Source organism: Sinohyriopsis cumingii, chromosome 16, assembly GCF_028554795.1.
Source record: "Sinohyriopsis cumingii isolate HCF-2022 chromosome 16, ASM2855479v2, whole genome shotgun sequence".
Classification (NCBI taxonomy): Eukaryota; Metazoa; Mollusca; class Bivalvia; order Unionida; family Unionidae; genus Sinohyriopsis; species Sinohyriopsis cumingii.
In genome coordinates this window covers 59,539,098-59,560,541 of record NC_142976.1, presented here as the reverse complement: position 1 = coordinate 59,560,541, position 21,444 = coordinate 59,539,098, and the positions used below count along the sequence as shown (strand labels likewise).

Below are 21,444 nucleotides of genomic sequence, written 5' to 3'. Positions count from 1 at the left end.
TGCACAAGTGATGTGCATACCTGGCTAACTATGAACATGCAGAATAGGTGGATACTTGAGACACAAAAAGTGTTTTGTATTGGGGGGGGGTCAGTGCCAAATAATCATTGTCATACAATTCAGAATAAGCTGTCTAGATAGTCATATAAGTCCAAAGAAATATTAAAAATTAAAAAAAATAAAAAAACATTTTTTCTTTAAGCATTTAATATGCTTGGAACAAAAACTGACTGGCAGACTTGGCATTGTCATATATCATCCCCCACACACCAACACATATGTACACACATAAGTACAATAATACTGACAATAAATTTTAAAAAATACAGTCTCTGTCTTTAAAATCTATTGGACAGTGGAATACATTGTTAACTTGTAGTGATTGACATTGGTATTCTCAGTAGTTAATTGGAGAGTCTAAAGTGATGAAAGTATAATTACAGTTCCGCCTTGCACTCATTGGTGACTTTTGTTCAAACTTCTCAGAAGATCTTGTTCATTTTTTTCCCCCATAGTTTTGGAATCCTCTGTCCACATCTGCCCTGATGTATGGTGGAGTTGTTATGTTGACAGATATCATACAATCCTGAATGTTGAAAGATGCCATATATTCCTGAATGTTGACATATGTCATATATTCCTGAATATTGAGTGTGTGTGATTTGGATTTTTAATGTAGTTTTAACAATTTTCCAGTCATATCACTACAATGTCTGCAGTGTGGCAGCTTATATTGATGTCTAGCACTGGGGCATCATGCCTCAGACATATGACATGATGTCCCACCCAGTCACATTATCCTGACACCAGGCCGACCAGTCCTAATACAAACCTCTTGTGAGCACCAAATGAGGCAGCTGACTTGGCCAGGGTCCAAAAATATGACCTCCTGCATCTGAGGCAAACCCTTTAACAACTAGGCCACCAGAGAGGTCTTCTGAATGTTGACAGATGTCATATAATCCTGAAAGTTGACAGCTGTCATATATTCCTGAATGTTGACAGATGGCATATATTCCTGAATGTTGATAGATGGCATATAATCCTGAATGACTAATATCAATATCATAGTGATTGCTTTTTGTGAAAAGTATGTTGTCCTTTGTTGCTGAGCTTCATTATGTCAAACTGTCAATAAGGAGTTTGGAAATTTGGTTTTCCTTTTAAAGATGACCACACATCCACACTGCTTTTAGCTTTAGCATTCCAGATATAAAGTTATACATTTTATGTATGGAGTAAAAACCAACATTAAAAAAAATATCTGCTGATCATGAACTAGTCAATAAGTTTTTTTTTTTATAAATCTGGCTGAAACATTTTCACAAGGCTATCGAAAATGTAATAAAGTTTTGTTTATTCAACTTACATTTCTGATTTACTCAACTTCAAACAAATTGAGTTCTTCCCCTTTGTGTTGTACTTTGCCTATGCAAATAAGATCAATGAGCTCAAAAGAATACCAAACACAAAATCACCTTGGCTAGCACTGGTCAGTAAAAGTAATTGATTGAGTGGTAGTTATTTATTTTTGACCTCTTTTAAGTCACCTCTATAATAATTAACCATAATAAATACACAAGGATTAGAGTATTCCATGAGTGTTAAGCATAAAGCTATGTGAATCAAAATGTTTACTTCTTACACAGACCATAGGTTACGGCAGAAAACATGGTATCAAGAATGGTCTCACTCCCTTTCATTTTTATTTACAAGATTTACTGGAAACAGTATTTTGAGTGCAAAAAATTCAGTTTTTCAAGTGAAACGTTGTGTACTGGTAGATATGCATGTATTCCATTACAAGCCAAACATGAATATAATGTAGCACATTGGAATAAAACCTGCATAACTTCATGCAAACATGTCAATGTGACAGAATTCAAGTTACCTGTGAGTTCTCCTTCCCTGGTTGCAGTCCTGTAGCAGCCATGTAGGTGCTACCTATTGTTTTAATCTTCTCAACATTCCTAAACCTTGGGTCTTCTAGAAGCTGCAAACAAAAAGAAAATGTTAATTTGATTTTGCAATTTAATTTCATCAGAGTGAATAATTACCATATAAAGTCTATAACTCTCTATAACTACAGAGAGGTTTGAGATCCAGAATTTTTGCAACAGATCACCTTACAATGGGATTCATAAACTCTTAGACAACCATTCTTAACGCATTAACCCCTGGAGCTTTTTGTCATTTTTGCCTGAAAATCGAGAAGGAAACACAATTTGAAAGCTATTTCTGGATAGACTCGAAAACACCAAATCCCCGGTCATCTTTCAATAACATACTGCCTAGTTGTGTTAGAAACATCATTTTTCATTGGCTATTTGACTCACGCATGAGCAGAAGGATAAAAGTTGGACTTTTTTTTTGTGTGCTAAACGGAGCCATTATTTTTGTATGGAGACCACTCTTTATTCCAAAAGCCCATCTTATCCTACATTTTGCAAAGGCTCATCTGTCTGTTTGCAGTTCATACCGGTTTGCCTTATATCTGAGACCAAAAAGTCTAAAATCCAGACACAAAATCAGATTCCGACCACGGGCGAATTTTGTGTAAAAAAAAAGTCAGGTCCAAAAAATGAGGTTTTTCTATCTGTATTTCGTAGTGCAACTAGATATTCCAGATTATTTGGTATCATTGTAGAGCTACATCTGTCTGTCTTTCTATAATACCACCCACTTTCGTGTAACATGCATGACCATGACGCTACAGAGCTAGGCAGTAGGCTACTACCTCCTGCCCCGTAAAGTCGTCACTAGGGGTTAATGTGTTAAATGAAATCATATTATTACAGATAATTTTCTTCCCCAGTCAGATTTATCTCCCCTGAAAATTAAAATGTTGATCAACCTTTAACATCACTTGAATAGTATTACATTACAAACTATAGGATGAAACATAGAAATATGATACACCTAATATGTACATATACACCTTTTGTTTTATTTAAAATAATGAAGATGCTGCTTTTAGAGATAATCTTCAAGAAATCATTAGACTAGTGGAATCAACAGGGTTAAAAGTAGGATTGCAAGGGAGGTAGTTATAAAATTTAATGATATAAAATAAAACCTATGTAGACACATTGGGTCTCTCACTATTAACACATCTCAGTAGAACATGGTTTCCGATGTAAGACTCCACCGGAAATAAGTTATAAACTTAAATCAGTCATCTTGGTGGATAACGTAATTTTGTCTCTTTGTATTATGATAAAGATTGTTTACTACATTCTTGGATACAATGTTTACTCTGTGAAAATGTTTTGCTTTCATTCTCTTATCAAATTAATAATTACTATGTATTTCAAAGGCTTTGTTGTAATGTTCCTTTGTTATGATATTTAATAGCATTTGATTTGTGTCTGCCTGAGAAATTGGCTCAATTACAAAGTTTTTATCACTTGATGCACTGAAGCCAAAACAACAATAAAGGTTGTTTAAATAACAAAGGCACCAGGTAACAAATGCATGAAAATCATATATCATTCATAATTGATGCTTAAGAATCATGAGTTTCTGGTTCAATGCATTTTAAAGTAGGAAAAGAAATGTTTCTGTTTTTTCTTTTTGACTAAATAATTTAGAACTTTAACTTTCATTCTGTACATGTATGCTGACTAAGTGAGTACAGCTTGAAGTAAATCTCTGAATTCTTATTGTTGTGAAAACAGCTGAAATTTAGTGGGTCAAAAAAAGAACAAATATCAGACACAAGCAACAAATAAAAAATATTAAACTCAAAGTAGTCAGGTGCACTAATCTGAAGATACCTCATAAGTCTTGTTAACAAAACTAAGCATGAAATGAATGTACCATCCAGTCATACAAGATGTGATGCTTCCACATACTGTATTGGAAACTGTTTTGTTAAGGCAGGTTTAGTGAGCAAACAGTGATAACAATGCTCCTGTGATGTTTACTTCATATAATGCATGATGCCTACTTCGGTCTGGTAATGAGGATGTTGATTTCTTGGATTATGTTAATTTAGACAATGATGCTGTCACACCTTTGATACCAGAATTGAAATGTAAATTTCTTGAAGCATGAGGATAGTGTTTGTAAAATTAGTGAAAGCAATCAAGTTACTGGGCATTACAATTTCACCTTAAAGTTATTTTCATGATTCACTGGCTGGTACATGTATGTTTAAACTTTATTTGGTTTATTTTTGTTTTTTTAATGATAATATTAATTTATACAAATTTATGTTGTTTGAAAATTGTATTACCAATACATTGATTCTGATAATAATCATATCAGAATAAATTGTTTATTACATGTATGTCAATGTCCTCAAAATGGACAAGTATATAAACATGTAAAAAATAAAAATGATTGATTTGATATGATTTTTTGCTTACAACATTCTGACAATCCACATCCCCAGAGAAGTATTATAAACAGTCTTAAAATAAACTGTTTTCATGTATGTGTATTATGTTATGTGATTCATTTATATTTGTTATATGTATTACTTCTTGTCTCATTTGTCGATCCTACCTAAATAAATTTAATTAATTAGTATTATATTACATGTATGGTCATAGATCCCATGTACACTGTTATGGAGCCTCTGAACAGACAGACAGACAGACAGACAGATAGATAGACAGACAGACAGACAGACAGAGATAGATAGATAGATAGATAGATAGATAGATAGATAGATAGATAGATAGATAAGTAGGTAGGAAAAGAGACAAGCCTATCTTCTCATGCATGTCATTCACCAAGCTACAAGTAATACAGACACAGATTTCTGTCCCATGATGCACCATCTGATGCAGGTTTGTTCACATGAAATCAAAATTGGAATGATCTGAGCTGCCAATGGTTTAAGCAATACCAGATCTGGTCTCTGAGTTGCCAATGGATCAGACTGTATCAGATCTGACCTCTGAGTTGCCAATGGATTAGACTGTATCAGATTTTACCTCTGAGCTGCTAATGGTTTAAGCAATATCAGATCTGATCTCTGAGCTGCTAATGAATTAGGCAATATCAGATCAGATTTGGTTCTGTGATGTTTGCAGTTGAGTGCATATTATGTATCAATAAATATGGAACTCTGTCTACCTGATCTATATCAGCAATGATTTCATTGAGAACTCGGATACATTCAAGTCCGTTCCTGTTGGCGCTGTTTTGTTGGTAAAAGTCCTTGAAGTTGGGAATGGAGGCAAACATCACACAAACAAAGTTGTATGACTCGCTGTACAGATCCTGAAAAAACAAAAATTCAGTAAATGATTACCATGTCATTAAATCTTTGCCAACTGAGAAAATTAAACACAATAATGGCATAAAATGCTCATAACCTGCTCCATGAAAAACCATGTACCCGGTATTGTAGAGAAGAATAATTATATTTCCCTGAGATGTTATTGTAGTGTCATTACTTGCTTACTGTAATTTAGCCATGTAATATAGAGACTACTTTTGTTACTTTTAGTTGTTATTGTAGTGTAATTACTTACTCCCTTTAACACCATTTAGTGCATAGATTGAATAATTATTTTATCTATTGATGTTAATGTAGTGTAATAACCTGTAAAGCCTTGTAATGTATAGACTGAATAATTCTTTTATCTTTTGATGTTAACAGAGTGTAATAACTTACTCCCTGTAAAGCCTTGTAATGCATAGATTGAATAATTATTTTATCTTTTGATGTTAATGTAGTGTAATAACCTGTAAAGCCTTGTAATGTATAGACTGAATAATTCTTTTATCTTTTGATGTTAACAAAAGTGTAATAACTTACTCCCTGTAAAGCCTTGTAATGCATAGATTGAATAATTATTTTATCTTTTGATGTTAATGTAGTGTAATAACTTATTTCCTATAAAGCCTTATAATGTATAAATTGAATAATTATTTTATCTTTTGATGTTAACAAAGTGTAATAAATTACTCCCTGTAAAGCCTTGTAATGCACAGATTTAATAACTCTTGTTACCTTAAAATGTTTCGAAAATTTTGTTTTCTTGTTAAACTGTCTAAGTTTATGCTTTAGAAATATTGTGTGTATGTATGTAAGTACAGGATTAATTGGTACATCAGTACAACACTGACTATATTGTACTGAACCTTCCAAATAAACATGTAATACTGTAAGATAAAAGACACTGATAAAGATGTTAAATTCTTTGAAAGGTATATAAAATAAAAGACAAAGGTAACAAAATATAAAATCCTAAAAATATACAGTCTAAATGTGCTATGTACTGTATGTACTCGCTCACAAGTAAAGTCCAACACTAACTGCACAAGGCCAGATCTGCCACCACAGAATGTGCTGTCAGGTCTGGGTCTATGCAGTTTATAAGGAGTAATCAGTAGAACAAAGGATGTAAACTCTGATGTGTCTGTGTATTATGTGACAGCAGATCAGGGTCTATGTTGTTTGCAGCTGGATTTGACTTATAAGCAAGTACATATGGTAAACACATTCTTTTTAAAAAGTCCAAGATCTTCTCTGGTTGCGCTTCGTAAAGCTTCTGATTTGAGTTTACATTAAAAAAAATCTTTCATCTTGCAGTCAATGCAGTCAGTATTATAGCAAAAGTAACATGGGTCATGTATGCACATTTACTCATTTTAAATTAAATATAAATTGTTCTTTTAAAATTTAACACTAATTTTCTTTCACCAATGTCTGTTAAATCTTGATTATTGAATGCTCTGCACCTTAACTGTCAAAAAGAAACTTGCAGATGAAAATTATCTATTGCTATGAACTTTTACAATGGGGCAATGTACTAAACTTGGGTCAAAAGAAGAGCGTATCAAATGGAATCGTTACAATTGAGGGGTAGTACAAATTTGTTTTTCAATATGTGTAACTTTTATTTTGACATCACTGTTCACAGCATTCAATCCAGATTGTACTGGATCACACCTTTAGGTTCATTTTGTCCAAAAATGTCTATGTACTTTAAGATTGGTTTTAACATATGCACCTCTCGGGGCATCTAAATAATGACCTGCCAAAGGAATATGGATGTATATGAATCCAGACGAAGTGAATACTTGCCACTTAAAGGTATGTAGAATCAAATTATAAAAAATGACACCCATTACTGAAATAGTCAGTGGTGAATGCCTGCATGACCCGTTTAACTTGTACTATAGACATGGATAAGTTCCTCCAGGACATGGGCCACATAAGTGATTTTTAAAGATACACTGAATGATGTAAATTAACAGATAAAACTTGGTGATGGCTGGATTTAGCTGATATGCCACTGTTTGCCCACCCTGCTCAGTATGATTGTCCTCCGCTGTCAGTGGACACTGGCAAGGTGCAATTCTGGTCAAGGTTCACGATTCCTGAGGCACATATGAGTCAGGTATTTATGCCTTAAACAAGACAATCCTGTGTCTGATATACGCATACTCGACCCATACAGAATTTCTGTACACATACACATATACTATTACAGTGGAACCTGTCTTGAAAAACCACCCCTTCTGCCAAAAAATAATGGCCTCTCATGACAGGATGTCTTTCGTCATAACACCATATAATCAATAAATCTGTGCATTGAAAACCCGGTCTCTCAAGACTGGTGGTCTCTCAAGACAGGTTTTACTGTATGCTGAAACATGGTAGATGAGACATTTTAACATGCCATACATAGCAAGACACAGTAGCAGTCTATGTATTTTGTGTACATTCATGATATTCAGTAACCATAGTTGGTTTTATTTAATTTGTTTTGGTATTAACACATGGGATCCAAGTGTTTTTCCTAAGACCACATTGATGCAGCTAACCCTGGTCCACTGGAGGCAACAAACCTATGACCCCTGTATTATGAATCCTATGCTCTGCCTTCTAAGCTGCTATGCTCCAAGTGATCAATGAATAATGATCATCAAATCTGATTCCCAAAAATACAACATGGAAATCATATAAATACAGTAAAACCCTTGATGAGAGATCACTGCTATGAGAGACCACCTGTTTTGTAAGACCAGGTTCTCCATGCACAGATTGAATGATTATATAGTGTTATGACCTGCCATGAAAGACCACCTGTCATGAGTGACCATTATTTCTTGGCAGAAGGGTTGGTTTTTCAAGACAGGTTCTTCTGTAATCTACCAAGGTTAAAAAAAACTCTTGTAAAAATACATTTTTCAAAACAAAATTGTGTGGAATGTGGTTTCTGGATTGTGAACCACATTATATTTCTGCTTGTGCCAGTAAGACAGATTCCTTGCATATTAGCCCTTTTCCTCACAAAGCATAGTTACAAAGTGCAGCGTGCTATAAACAGAACACATGTTACCTATTTGACTCCATAAGCATAGGCCTGCCTGTTAACTGTTAAGCAATGTAGTGTATATTATGTTTAACAACAATTTTAACCATTTTACATTTTTGGTACACATCTATTATGTGTGGAAAAATATAAGAGTAAAGTCCGATTGTTATAGCTGTGTAATTAATTTTCACGGAAGAATTTTTTACATGCTTTAAAATCTTGAGAGAACTTGTTCACTGTGTTGTCAGTGTGGCCACGTGACCAACTGTAGCTGCCATTTCTCATACTCAAAATTTACAAGTTTTTCGTCTGCATCTACATCACTAAGTCATCTAAATTTGATAATTTATAAAAACTAATTGCTGCCTACATCAATATCAGAGCCTTTACCTAAGTTATTGAATCTTTCATAGTTGTGATTCTAATCACAAAAACTTCATAAGTACTGAATGAAATCCGCAACTGCCGTTTTGGAAAGTGGAGATTATGACCCAGTTACTTTAAATAGCAGATATCGACCTGCACATAAACAGTGACCACATGATCTGACGTAATTGTCATTCGCAGAAATGAATGTAGTATCTAATAAAGAGTTTTCTGCGAAGGTGGCACATTGAAAACTGGCTTAAAATGGGTAATGTTTACAGCATGCATCAAAAGGTACTTCCATGCAAATGGAGTAGAGGTGTCAAAAGGCACTTCCATGCGAATGGAGTAGAGGTGTCAAAAGGTGCTTCCATGCGAATGGAGTAGAGGCGTCCAAAGATGCTTGCATGAGGTAAAGGGTTAGGATATAAATTTTAAGACAGTTCACTTTTTTTTTCACATTAATGCTTACTGCAAAACTCAAAATGACAATGTGATGTCATCAACATCACATCACTTTTGACCTAGTGGTAACATAGCACTGTGAACTTGGGGAGAGACTGGGTGTAAAATGTGACACCCATGTTTCATCATTCACAGGCAAGACAAGACAAGAAAAAAAAATGTTTACAATTTGTTTTCATTTGGACTTGAAGAAGCAATATTTTGTTACAAAGAATTTCCAAAATAAGAGTTTGTTTTAAATATATCATTTGGCTTATTTTTTTTTAGGCTGGTTTACCATACATACTTGTGTACAAGTTGACTCTAACTATACAGGCCCACTGTTGTAAAATGTATCATAATATCTTGATCTTGCACCAGCAAATCTGAGTCTATACAGTTTGCTAGGAGTAACCAGTAGAATTGAGCCTGATATGCCCACACATTATGTGACAGCAGATCAGGGTCTATATTGTTTCTAGTCAGATCCAACTTGGAAGCGGGTAGATGCTTTGCTTGTGGCAGCAGTAAAAATTGGTTGGCTTCTTTTCAAGGCAGGCTTACACATGAGGCCAAATCCTATGAATTGGATCATTTATTTTTTAAGCAAGCTTCTTGTAAAGGTAGGCTTAATTTTTTTTATTTTTAGGATATTCCCTCAAATGACATCTTGGAAAGAAACTTCCAAAAGTACTGTAGTTTTTGCCAGCATTTGATTACATCATGAAAATTAAATCAAATCCAAACCTACTATATCAACTTTACAACTACATTACCATCTTTACCCACCTATTAGTCAATTCCAACTGCAAACATTATAAACTCTGATCTGCCACCGCATAATGTGCCAGCAGAGCTGGGTCTAGGTTGTTTGCTGTACTGATTACTCCAATCCACCTGAAAGACCCTGATCTGCCAGCATCTGACAGCATGACATTTTTTACTTTTGTACAGTTTGCTGATTGGCTTCATTTATAAGAGAGTATATACAGCATCTGGAGTACCAGAGCTTATCTACGTACAGTTTTATTTTGTGAGCAGAGATAGAAATCTGCTACATGAGTAGGCAAGATGTTTTGTAGAAGCATCTTGTTCAGTTCTGCTGTGACTTTGACCTCTTCCTTTTCATTTTCGCACTGCCGTCTCCACATGAAGTCAAGTCTGTTTGTGTACTCCACCTATACAGATAAACAGTATGGTCTGAACAACAAATAATAATTATTTTCTGCTAACAAACCACTGATAGGAACAATTATGCAATTTGTTTTTAGATTGAACATGCATTTCTAGGAATGCTATGTCTGTCTGATATGCTTCTGCATGATCCTAAAACAAAACAGTAATTTTAGCATGAAACTGAATTGCAGTGACCTACTTTTAAGAGGTACAGAACTTGAGGAAAGAAGGGTGCTTAAATGTGAGTATAAAGGTTTAATAACCTTTCTCTTTCCATCAGTATACCTTTTTGGAAAGGTTATACAATGGCAAGCATGATCATACTGGAACACATTTTCTTCAAAAGAATGAGTATGTTTCAAAGTTTAAATTCTACAAACTTTTGAAAATTTACTAGATAATTTTTAACAAGGACTCTGTCATCATATAACGTATTCCAACAAACTTCTTTAATTATATAACTGCATATACCCTCCAGTGAACCATATCAGGTGTTTTGAAGAATTATTTTGGTGTCATGTTAACATTATTAAAGTACATGCAGGTAAAACCCATTATAATGCAATTTGTTATAATATGATTCTGCTTATAACATGATGGCAACATGGCTCCCATTTTTTTATTAAGGTGACCTCTCTTTTTAACATTCTAAATACAAGCTCTCGGAAAAGCCGATTATTGGTATCCCTTAACTTCACACTGCACTGTTTCCACCATATTGACATGTATACAGTTCAAAACTGAAGTACAAGTATATCTGATGTCTGATGAAACCCGGTGAACAAACAAACAACATGTGTGTGTGATTCAGATTTTTAATGTAGCTTTAACAATTTTTCAGTCATATCGCTATGATGTCTGCAATGTGGCAGTTTATAGTGATGTCTAACACTGGGGCATCATACCGCAGACATATAGCATGATGTCTTACCCAGTCACATTATCCTGACACCAGGCTGACCAGTCCTAACACTAACTCTTAATACTGAGCACCAAGCGAGGCAGCTGTTAGTACCATTTTTGTAAGTCTTTGGTATGACTCGGCCAGGGATTGAACCCATGACCTACCGCATCTGATGCAGATGCTCTAAGCACTTGGCCACCAGAACAGTTAATGATATATGATGAAGAGGTTAGTTAAAACTGATGACATTGAAATTTTAATGCACATTTTCTATGGAGAAGTTTTTAGAAATATTTTTTAATGCAATCCTGCTTATATTGTGATGTTATTCTTTGGACCCCCAAAATCACATTGTAACAGGTTTTTACCTGTAGATGAAATTAAATTTGTCCAAAAAACCAAACATGTATTTCAAAATATAGTATGGATCATGACCTTCAACATTACCTTATAAAAACGATATTTAGGGACTGTCTACGTTTTGCTGTGAAGAAAACTAAAACATAATTTTCTAATGTTGATTTTTCCACTGCAGTTTATTTACACCCATATTAGATGTGGGCATTACAAACAAATGTAAATGATGTCAAATATGACTTTGAGTCATAATAAATATCACCATTATCCTTAACAGGGTGAAATCCAATCCATTTTTGTTCAGGAGCTTCAAAACTATTTCAAAAAAGATAAAAAGTCTTGTCTGTTCTCTTGCTAGATTTCCATCAAAATCAGAAGAAAAAAATTCCCCAACTCATTTTTTTAACCAGTTTTAACAAAACATGGAATATATTTATAAAAAATAGCAATTATCACCTTTCACTGTTATCACCTTAATATTATTGGGTCAGAAATGTACATATAGTGGAGGCCTTCAAAGTTTCATTCAATCCAATGCCTTTAATATCAGTGTGAATATTTAAAAATCAATTCTACATTTTTAATATATATGATCAAATAGATCAATATTAAGTTCAGTCAAAATGCACTTTTGAAAATTGATAATTAGGACATAAAACATGATCAATAAAGAAACCAAAAATAGAAGCACAGAAGGAAATTACTGAAAGACAGACAGGGTAAGAAAAGTAAGAGAAAATGAGTTTCGGGCTGATATTATAATAACTTACCTGTCTGTCAATAACAATGAGGGTGATGAAAAGGACTGTCATAAACAGGCTCACCCTGTCTGCTAGATGTAGTGTAGATAAGAATCTGTGTAAAAAAAAAAGTATATTGTCAAAAATACGAAAGCCTATTTAAATCTAAGGGAGATAACTTTGTCCCTCTGTGACAATGTCTGGTCTTGCCTGCACAGGACAGTATTATTCTACTCACTGCCAATATAATTCTTTATACCGCAATGAATTACTTTGATTTGCAAAATATGCAAATTATTTCACAAGTAATCAAATGTTAAGGCTGCGTGTAAATTATATTAATTTGACCTGTTCTGAATAAAATTAAACTGGCAATAATCAAAGAAATTATATTGGTAATAATCACTGAAATTATATTGGTAATAATTAATGAAATTATATTGGTAATAATCAATGAAATTATATTGGTAATAATCAATGAAATTATATTGGTAATAATAAATGAAACTATACTAGTAAAAATCAATGAAATTATTTTAGTAATAATAATTATATTGGTAATAAACAATGGATACTGCATCATAATTCCTTAGTTTTACAATAATCTTTGCTTTCTGAAACCCCCCATACAAGAGAACCCTCCCTATCAAGTCTATGATTTAATTTAAGCTAAGTAACAAAAGCTATTAACATGAAGGCTGATATTGTGTGCAGAGGGATGAATATAAACATAGATACAAATGTGATAATAGTGTAAAATTTGCCAAAAATCAATGGTATCTTGTAAAAATTAGCTTTTCATTTACTGTAAGACACAAAATTTTCTTTAGCACAAATGCTGTTTCAAATTTAGGTAGACAACCAAATATTTTTGTCTTATAGTATATTAATTACAAGCATATAACAAAAAAATATGATATTGTAACACTGAATTCAGTGAATTTGCAACAAATTTTCAATACTCTCTCTCTACCACTCACTCACTCACTCACACACACACACACACACACACACACACATTATGTACCCAATACTTCATGTACCCAGTATAAGAGAAAGCCTCTGGCAGTATGTTCCCATCTCCCAGGTGGAAGAGGAGGTTGAATGAAATGAAAACCAAGACTGTGATACAGAGCTTGCAAAGGTAACCAATCTGCAGGAAGATGCTACTGGAAGTCAAGGCCAACAGGCAACACAATAAGCTGTACTGTAACATAAAGAAAATAGAAGTAAAAACAAAATGTAAACTTATTCGAAATGGTTGTTGTCTCAACTTTTTAGTTTCAACACTCAAATATTACCATTGGACATTTTGGCCAACTGATTACATGAAATAGCAAGTTATAGTCATTTACAAGTAAAGAAAATAAAGAATAAATACCAAACTGTGTGGTCTAGAAATGTGGTACAAAAGTGCATTTGCGATGTTCATGAATGGTTTGTTTTTGTTTTTGTTTGGATCAAGTCAGTTACACCCATATGGGTAGAGCAGATTCAGGCATCAGTTCTCATAAGATCATGCATCTGTTTGACTACTAGAAACATGAGAAGGCCATCCAGAACATTGTTTTGCTCCAACATCCCAAAGGTAAAAACACTAATGATTGACTCTGAAATCCCTAAGGTGAACACAGATGTACTACCACATCCCAAAGGTAAAACACTAACGATTGACTCTTAAATCCCTAAGGTGAACACAGAGATGTACAACTACATCCCAAAGGTAAAAACACTAATGATTGACTCTTAAATCCCTAATGTGAACACAGAGATGTACAACTACATCCAAAGGGTAAAAACACTAACGATTGACTCTTAAATCCCTAAGGTGAACACAGAGATGTACTACCACATCCCAAAGGTAAAAACACTAATGATTGACTCTGAAATCCCTAAGGTGAACACAGAGATGTACAACTACATCCCAAAGGTAAAAACACTAATGATTGACTCTTAAATCCCTAAGGTGAACACAGAGATGTACAACTACATCCCAAAGGTAAAAACACTAATGATTGACTCTTAAATCCCTAAGGTGAACACAGAGATGTACTACCACATCCCAAAGGTAAAAACACTAATGATTGACTCTGAAATCCCTAAGGTGAACACAAAGATGTACAACTACATCCCAAAGGTAAAAACACTAATGATTGACTCTGAAATCCCTAACGTGAACACAGAGATGTACAACTACATCCCAAAGGTAAAAACACTAATGATTGACTCTTAAATCCCTAAGGTGAACACAGAGATGTACAACTACATCCCAAAGGTAAAAACACTAATGATTGACTCTAAAATCCCTAATGTGAACACAGAGATGTACAACTACATCCCAAAGGTAAACACACTAATGATTGACTCTGAAATCTCTAAGGTGAACACAGAGATAAATCCCTAAGGTGAACACAGAGATGTACAACTACATCCCAAAGGTAAAAACACTAATGATTGACTCTGAAATCCCTAATGTGAACACAGAGATGTACAACTACATCCCAAAGGTAAAAACACTAATGATTGACTCTTAAATCCCAAATGTGAACACAGAGATGTACAACTACATCCCAAAGGTAAAAACACTAATGATTGACTCTGAAATCCCTAAGGTGAACACAGAGATGTACAACTACATCCCAAAGGTAAAAACACTAATGATTGACTCTTAAATCCCTAAGGTGAACACAGAGATGTACAACGACATCCCAAAGGTAAAAACACTAATGATTGACTCTTACATCCCTAAGGTGAACACAAAGATGTACAACTACAGCCAAAAGGTAAAAACACTAAAGATTGACTCTGAAATCCCTAACGTGAACACAGAGATGTACAACTACATCCCAAAGGTAAAAACACTAATGATTGACTCTTAAATCCCTAAGGTGAACACAGAGATGTACTACCACATCCCAAAGGTAAAAACACTAATGATTGACTCTGAAATCCCTAATGTGAACACAGAGATGTACAACTACATCCCAAAGGTAAAAACACTAATGATTGACTCTGAAATCTCTAAGGTGAACACAGAGATAAATCCCTAAGGTGAACACAGAGATGTACAACTACATCCCAAAGGTAAAAACACTAATGATTGACTCTGAAATCCCTAATGTGAACACAGAGATGTACAACTACATCCCAAAGGTAAAAACACTAATGATTGACTCTTAAATCCCTAATGTGAACACAGAGATGTACAACTACATCCCAAAGGTAAAAACACTAATGATTGACTCTGAAATCCCTAAGGTGAACACAGAGATGTACAACTACATCCCAAAGGTAAAAACACTAATGATTGACTCTTAAATCCCTAAGGTGAACACAGAGATGTACAACTACATCCCAAAGGTAAAAACACTAATGATTGACTCTGAAATCCCTAATGTGAACACAGAGATGTACAACTACATCCCAAAGGTAAAAACACTAATGATTGACTCTTAAATCCCAAATGTGAACACAGAGATGTACAACTACATCCCAAAGGTAAAAACACTAATGATTGACTCTGAAATCCCTAAGGTGAACACAGAGATGTACAACTACATCCCAAAGGTAAAAACACTAATGATTGACTCTTAAATCCCTAAGGTGAACACAGAGATGTACAACGACATCCCAAAGGTAAAAACACTAATGATTGACTCTTACATCCCTAAGGTGAACACAAAGATGTACAACTACAGCCAAAAGGTAAAAACACTAAAGATTGACTCTGAAATCCCTAACGTGAACACAGAGATGTACAACTACATCCCAAAGGTAAAAACACTAATGATTGACTCTTAAATCCCTAAGGTGAACACAGAGATGTACTACCACATCCCAAAGGTAAAAACACTAATGATTGACTCTGAAATCCCTAATGTGAACACAGAGATGTACAACTACATCCCAAAGGTAAAAACACTAATGATTGACTCTGAAATCTCTAAGGTGAACACAGAGATAAATCCCTAAGGTGAACACAGAGATGTACAACTACATCCCAAAGGTAAAAACACTAATGATTGACTCTGAAATCCCTAATGTGAACACAGAGATGTACAACTACATCCCAAAGGTAAAAACACTAATGATTGACTCTTAAATCCCTAATGTGAACACAGAGATGTACAACTACATCCCAAAGGTAAAAACACTAATGATTGACTCTGAAATCCCTAAGGTGAACACAGAGATGTACAACTACATCCCAAAGGTAAAAACACTAATGATTGACTCTTAAATCCCTAAGGTGAACACAGAGATGTACAACGACAGCCCAAAGGTAAAAACACTAATAATTGACTCTTAAATCCCTAAGGTGAACACAAAGATGTACAACTACAGCCAAAAGGTAAAAACACTAATGATTGACTCTGAAATCCCTAACGTGAACACAGAGATGTACAACTACATCCCAAAGGTAAAAACACTAATGATTGACTCTTAAATCCCTAAGGTGAACACAGAGATGTACTACCACATCCCAAAGGTAAAAACACTAATGATTGACTCTGAAATCCCTAAAGTGAACACAGAGATGTACAACTACATCTCAAAGGTAAAAACACTAATGATTGACTCTGAAATCTCTAAGGTGAACACAGAGATAAATCCCTAAGGTGAACACAGAGATGTACAACTACATCCCAAAGGTAAAAACACTAATGATTGACTCTGAAATCCCTAAGATGAACACAGAGATGTACTACCACATCCCAGAGGTAAAAACACTAATGATTGACTCTGAAACCCCTAAGGTGAATACAGAGACGTACAACTACATCCCAATGGTAAAAGCACTTATGATTGACTCTGAAATCCCTAAGATGAACACAGAGATGTACTACCACATCCCAGAGGTAAAAACACTAATGATTGACTCTGAAACCCCTAAGGTGAATACAGAGATGTACAACCACATCCCAATGGTAAAAGCACTTATGAATGACTCTTAAATCCCTAAGGTGAACACAGAGATGTACTACCACATCCCAAAGGTAAAAACACTAATGATTGACTCTGAAATCCCTAAGGTGAACACAGAGATGTACAACTACATCCCAAAGGTAAAAACACTAATGATTGACTCTGAAATCCCTAAGATGAACACAGAGATGTTCTACCACATCCCAGAGGTAAAAACACTAATGATTGACTCTGAAACCCCTAAGGTGAATACAGAGATGTACAACCACATCCCAATGGTAAAAGCACTTATGATTGACTCTGAAATCCCTAACGTGAACACAGAGATGTACTACCACATCCCAAAGGTAAACATACATGATCTGTTCCAAACATCCCTCAGAGATTATTGCAACATGTCATCAGATAAACATGGAATATTTACTCTGACATCTCTAAGGCAAATGTGAGCTTTTGTTTCAGACACCCTTAAGGTACACATAAGAGATTTGCCCTGACATCTCTAAGGTAAAGACCTTAGATATTTATTCTGACACCCCATAGGTAAACACAAGAGATTTAAGCTGACATCTTTAAGGTAATGACTAGAGATTTATTCTGACACCCTATAGGTAAACACAAGAGATTTATGCTGACATCTTTAAGGTAAAGACTAGATATTTGTTCTGACATCCCTAAGGTAAACACTAGAGTTTTTTTCTAACACCCCCAAGGTAAACACTAGAGATTTGATCAGACATATCATAAACACTAGAGATTTGTTCTTACATCCCTAAGGTACACACAAAAGATTTAACAAAATGTCTCTAAGGTAAAGACTACAGATTTGTTTTGACATGTCGAAGGTAAAAACTTGATGTACATTTTATATTTATTGCCCATAACTGGATAATTCACAAACACACTTATTATGTGAGATCAGGTGTAATATTATATTTATTTTTAATTATTAATTAATTTAATTTAATTAGATTAATTAATTTTAATTAGAAAATACTCCCAAAATTGGTCCCTATTTGTTGAATGTGAAAAATATCATCATCAAAACTGGTAAATTCTGTCACTGAAAATGATATTTAGTTGATGTAACTTTGAAACAAAGTCATGAAATTGTCAACTTTAAATAAGAACTCATATTTTCTTAAATTTGTTTTTACAAACAACATTCTTTATACACTGTAAATAAAAATATTAAATAAATTTTTTATCAGTGACATTGTCACTAATGCCTACTATGGGGGCATTTCAATAAAAAGATCAATTAAATAAATTTTGGTGAGTGAAATTCATATTTTAGTTCTATGTCTTAATTTGGTTTAAGTGTAATCATGACAAATGCAATATGCCCTCTTGTATTCAAATGTGAAAATTGCCAATCTATCATAACAGCTATGTCTACAAGTGTTTCTATGAGAACCTAAACAAATGCCAACTGTATTTTCATCTCCGACCTTTAAGTATCTACTATATTTTTACACTTAATTAAAAGAAGACCTGTTTTGTATTATCACATTAATTGCTTTATTATCACATTAATATATTTGTATTATCCCATTAATTACATCTTTTGTATCAAATCAATAAAGGGGAGAGAATAAAATGACAGTTACTTGCAATGAAATCATTGTATCTATAATTTACTAACTGAAAAAAAAGTTTTTATATTGACAGTTTTGTTGCACAAAATAAATGTCCCAGGCTTTTACAAAAAGGAACCTTGTTTTCTTGTGAATCAAGAATGCAAAAAGCAGTGACACAATGCACAATGTTTTCACATGTTTGTTGTTGAAACCTCTTGGAATAATGCCTCTTGGAATAATGTTAATAGCAAACTTTCAAAATGTGGGTAACTTGAAAATAAAGGTAATTTATACAAAAAAGTGAACATCTTCATTATAAAAAACCACTTTATTATCAATTATTCCAAATGCAATTATAAAAGAAATATTCCGCCATTGAACAACCTGTTAAACTGCCCTCATCCTCCATTATTTCTCAATGTCCAGGAGGGATCTCATCCCCTTGTCAATATTTTGGAGGTTCCTAAACAAATCATGCTCTTGCTTACAGTGTGGTCTATGTTTTTGGACCCCACTGTGTATGAGTTATTGAGGGATCATTGTGCCTATGTTAATAATGATTTCATTTATAATTTAACAACTTTTTGTTTAAACTATAATTAGATCAGTCATTGCAACATACATCTCCAACAAAATTACTTTCATAGAATTCAGCACAGTAAAATGTATTGTTTTTATAAGTCAACTACCATATGAACTTGGTAACAAGTCAAGACCATTCCATACTGCACAGACCTGGATCTATGCAGTAATCAATGCAACAAACAATGCAGACCCTGATCTTCTGGTGCATTATGCATTGGTAGATCAGGGTGAATGTTGTTTGCTGTTGAAATTGACTTATTAAAGAGTATATATGGTTACAAAGATGGGTAGAGCAGGACTGGAACTTAAATTTAAAATCATGCAGATCATCAGGTTGTAATAATAGGGATGGTGAAATCATCAAAAGTATTTGCTACAACTATAGAAGGAAAAAAATTGACACTGCTGTGCACTGATACTGTGAATGCACCAAGCCTGAAAAAAATGCATGGAAACATTAAAAGAATTTAGGGACAAGTTAAAGCCGAAATAAGGTTGTTTCCTGCTAATGCCATTTAATGGCTACTTTATGCCAAGGAAATGGGAGTCAAGTATCTACCTCAGGACACACCAAGACAGCTGACCTGATCTGCCTGGGTGGGTATGTATCTACCTAACAACACACCAAGACACTAACATTGGCTGCATAGACGGGTATGTATCAATCTCAGGACACAACAAGACAGCCATTCTGAGCTGCCTGGGTGGGTATGTATCTACATACTGACACAAAAGACACTAACATTGGTTGCATAGCTGATTTCTATGAAAAACTCTTTCATTTAGAAATAGAAATTATGCATTGAAATTTCAGAATCCTTTACTGATTCATGTTTGTGAATGAAGAAAATCTTATCATTGTCTTTGCTAGCACAACTCCTATAAGAGCAACATCAGAAATGATGATTAGATTTTAAATTGACACTATTAGGAACATGAATCAGATTTTAATAACAAGATTTATGGCTTGCAAAATATCATACCAATCTGTAGAAACATAGAAACAAGAGGGAATGAGATCATCCTACCAGTGTATATGAGCAAGTCTTCGAGTATGTATGTATGTATGAATGTATGTATGTGTGTGTGTGTGTGTGTGTGTGTGTGTATGTGCATGCATGCTTGCATGCATGTGTGTGTGTGTGCATGCATGCATGTATGTATGTCATAGTCTTTAATACCTACATTTGCCAGATATGTCCAGCAGGTTCAACATTTTGACAAGCACATTCCCTGAGTAAATGGACATTGGTCATAGGAGTTCTAAAATATCATTATATCAGCTTGCATCAGTAGGCCTAGTTGATAGTTTGTTTCTTTGTTGGAATATCAATAAAGATGTTTCCAACTAAGCTTAATTCAAAGATGACTAGGTCTAGTTTACACATTGCTTCTTTTTTGTCACAATCAACAGACCTGTCACTGACTAAGCGTGCTTGGTCTTTATGTTTTCTCAATTGTTTAAATCCTCCATCACTACAAAACAAGACAAAAGTGGTCTGAAAGTTTTATCTCCTGGACTTATTAAAATCACAATAACTGAATGATTGCCCACAGGATGTGAAGCCTAAGCCTGGCTTAAGAAAGAAAGATATTTTTTTAAAAAATGTCCAACTTGTATAGTCTCCCTTCAAGACTTATTTGGGAACCAGATCAAATAAACTTCATCCTCTGTCTTAATAATTAGGTATATTCAATGTTTGCTTTCTTGTCACAAGCTGTTGTGTCTCTTCCCTTTTCATTTAATTAACAATGCCCTGGCTTGTATTCATTACTTATTGTTGCAACATTTAATTGACAAAATCCCGGTGTGTATTCATTATTTATTATTGTAACATTTAAATTGACAATACCCTGGTGTGTATTCATTTTTTATTGTTGTAACATTTAATTGACAGTATCCTGGTGTGTATTCATTACTTATTGTTGTAACATTTAATTGACAATACCCTGGCTTGTATTCATTATTTATTGTTGTAACATTTAATTGACAATACATGTACCTTGGCTTGTATTCATTATTTATTGCTGAAAAATTTAATTGACAATACCCTGGTGTGTATTCATTATTTAGTGTTGTAACA

The 21,444-nt window shown here is 34.1% G+C and overlaps 1 protein-coding gene across 16 annotated transcripts in view; it reads right to left on the bottom strand.

Annotated features, from left to right (window-relative positions):
- The window catches only part of LOC149780504 (adenylate cyclase type 2-like), a 263,000-nt gene that overhangs the window by 13,589 nt on the left and 227,967 nt on the right, over positions 1-21,444 (bottom strand). For all 16 annotated transcript variants that reach the window (XM_089937491.1, XM_089937486.1, XM_089937489.1 and 13 more), the window contains 5 exons: positions 13,313-13,476; positions 12,300-12,384; positions 10,115-10,270; positions 5,086-5,232; positions 1,892-1,993 (listed from right to left, as the gene is read on the bottom strand). In XM_089937491.1, the coding sequence (XP_089793617.1) occupies positions 1,892-1,993; positions 5,086-5,232; positions 10,115-10,270; positions 12,300-12,384; positions 13,313-13,476 (654 nt within the window). The remainder of the gene's footprint in view (positions 1-1,891; positions 1,994-5,085; positions 5,233-10,114; positions 10,271-12,299; positions 12,385-13,312; positions 13,477-21,444) is intronic.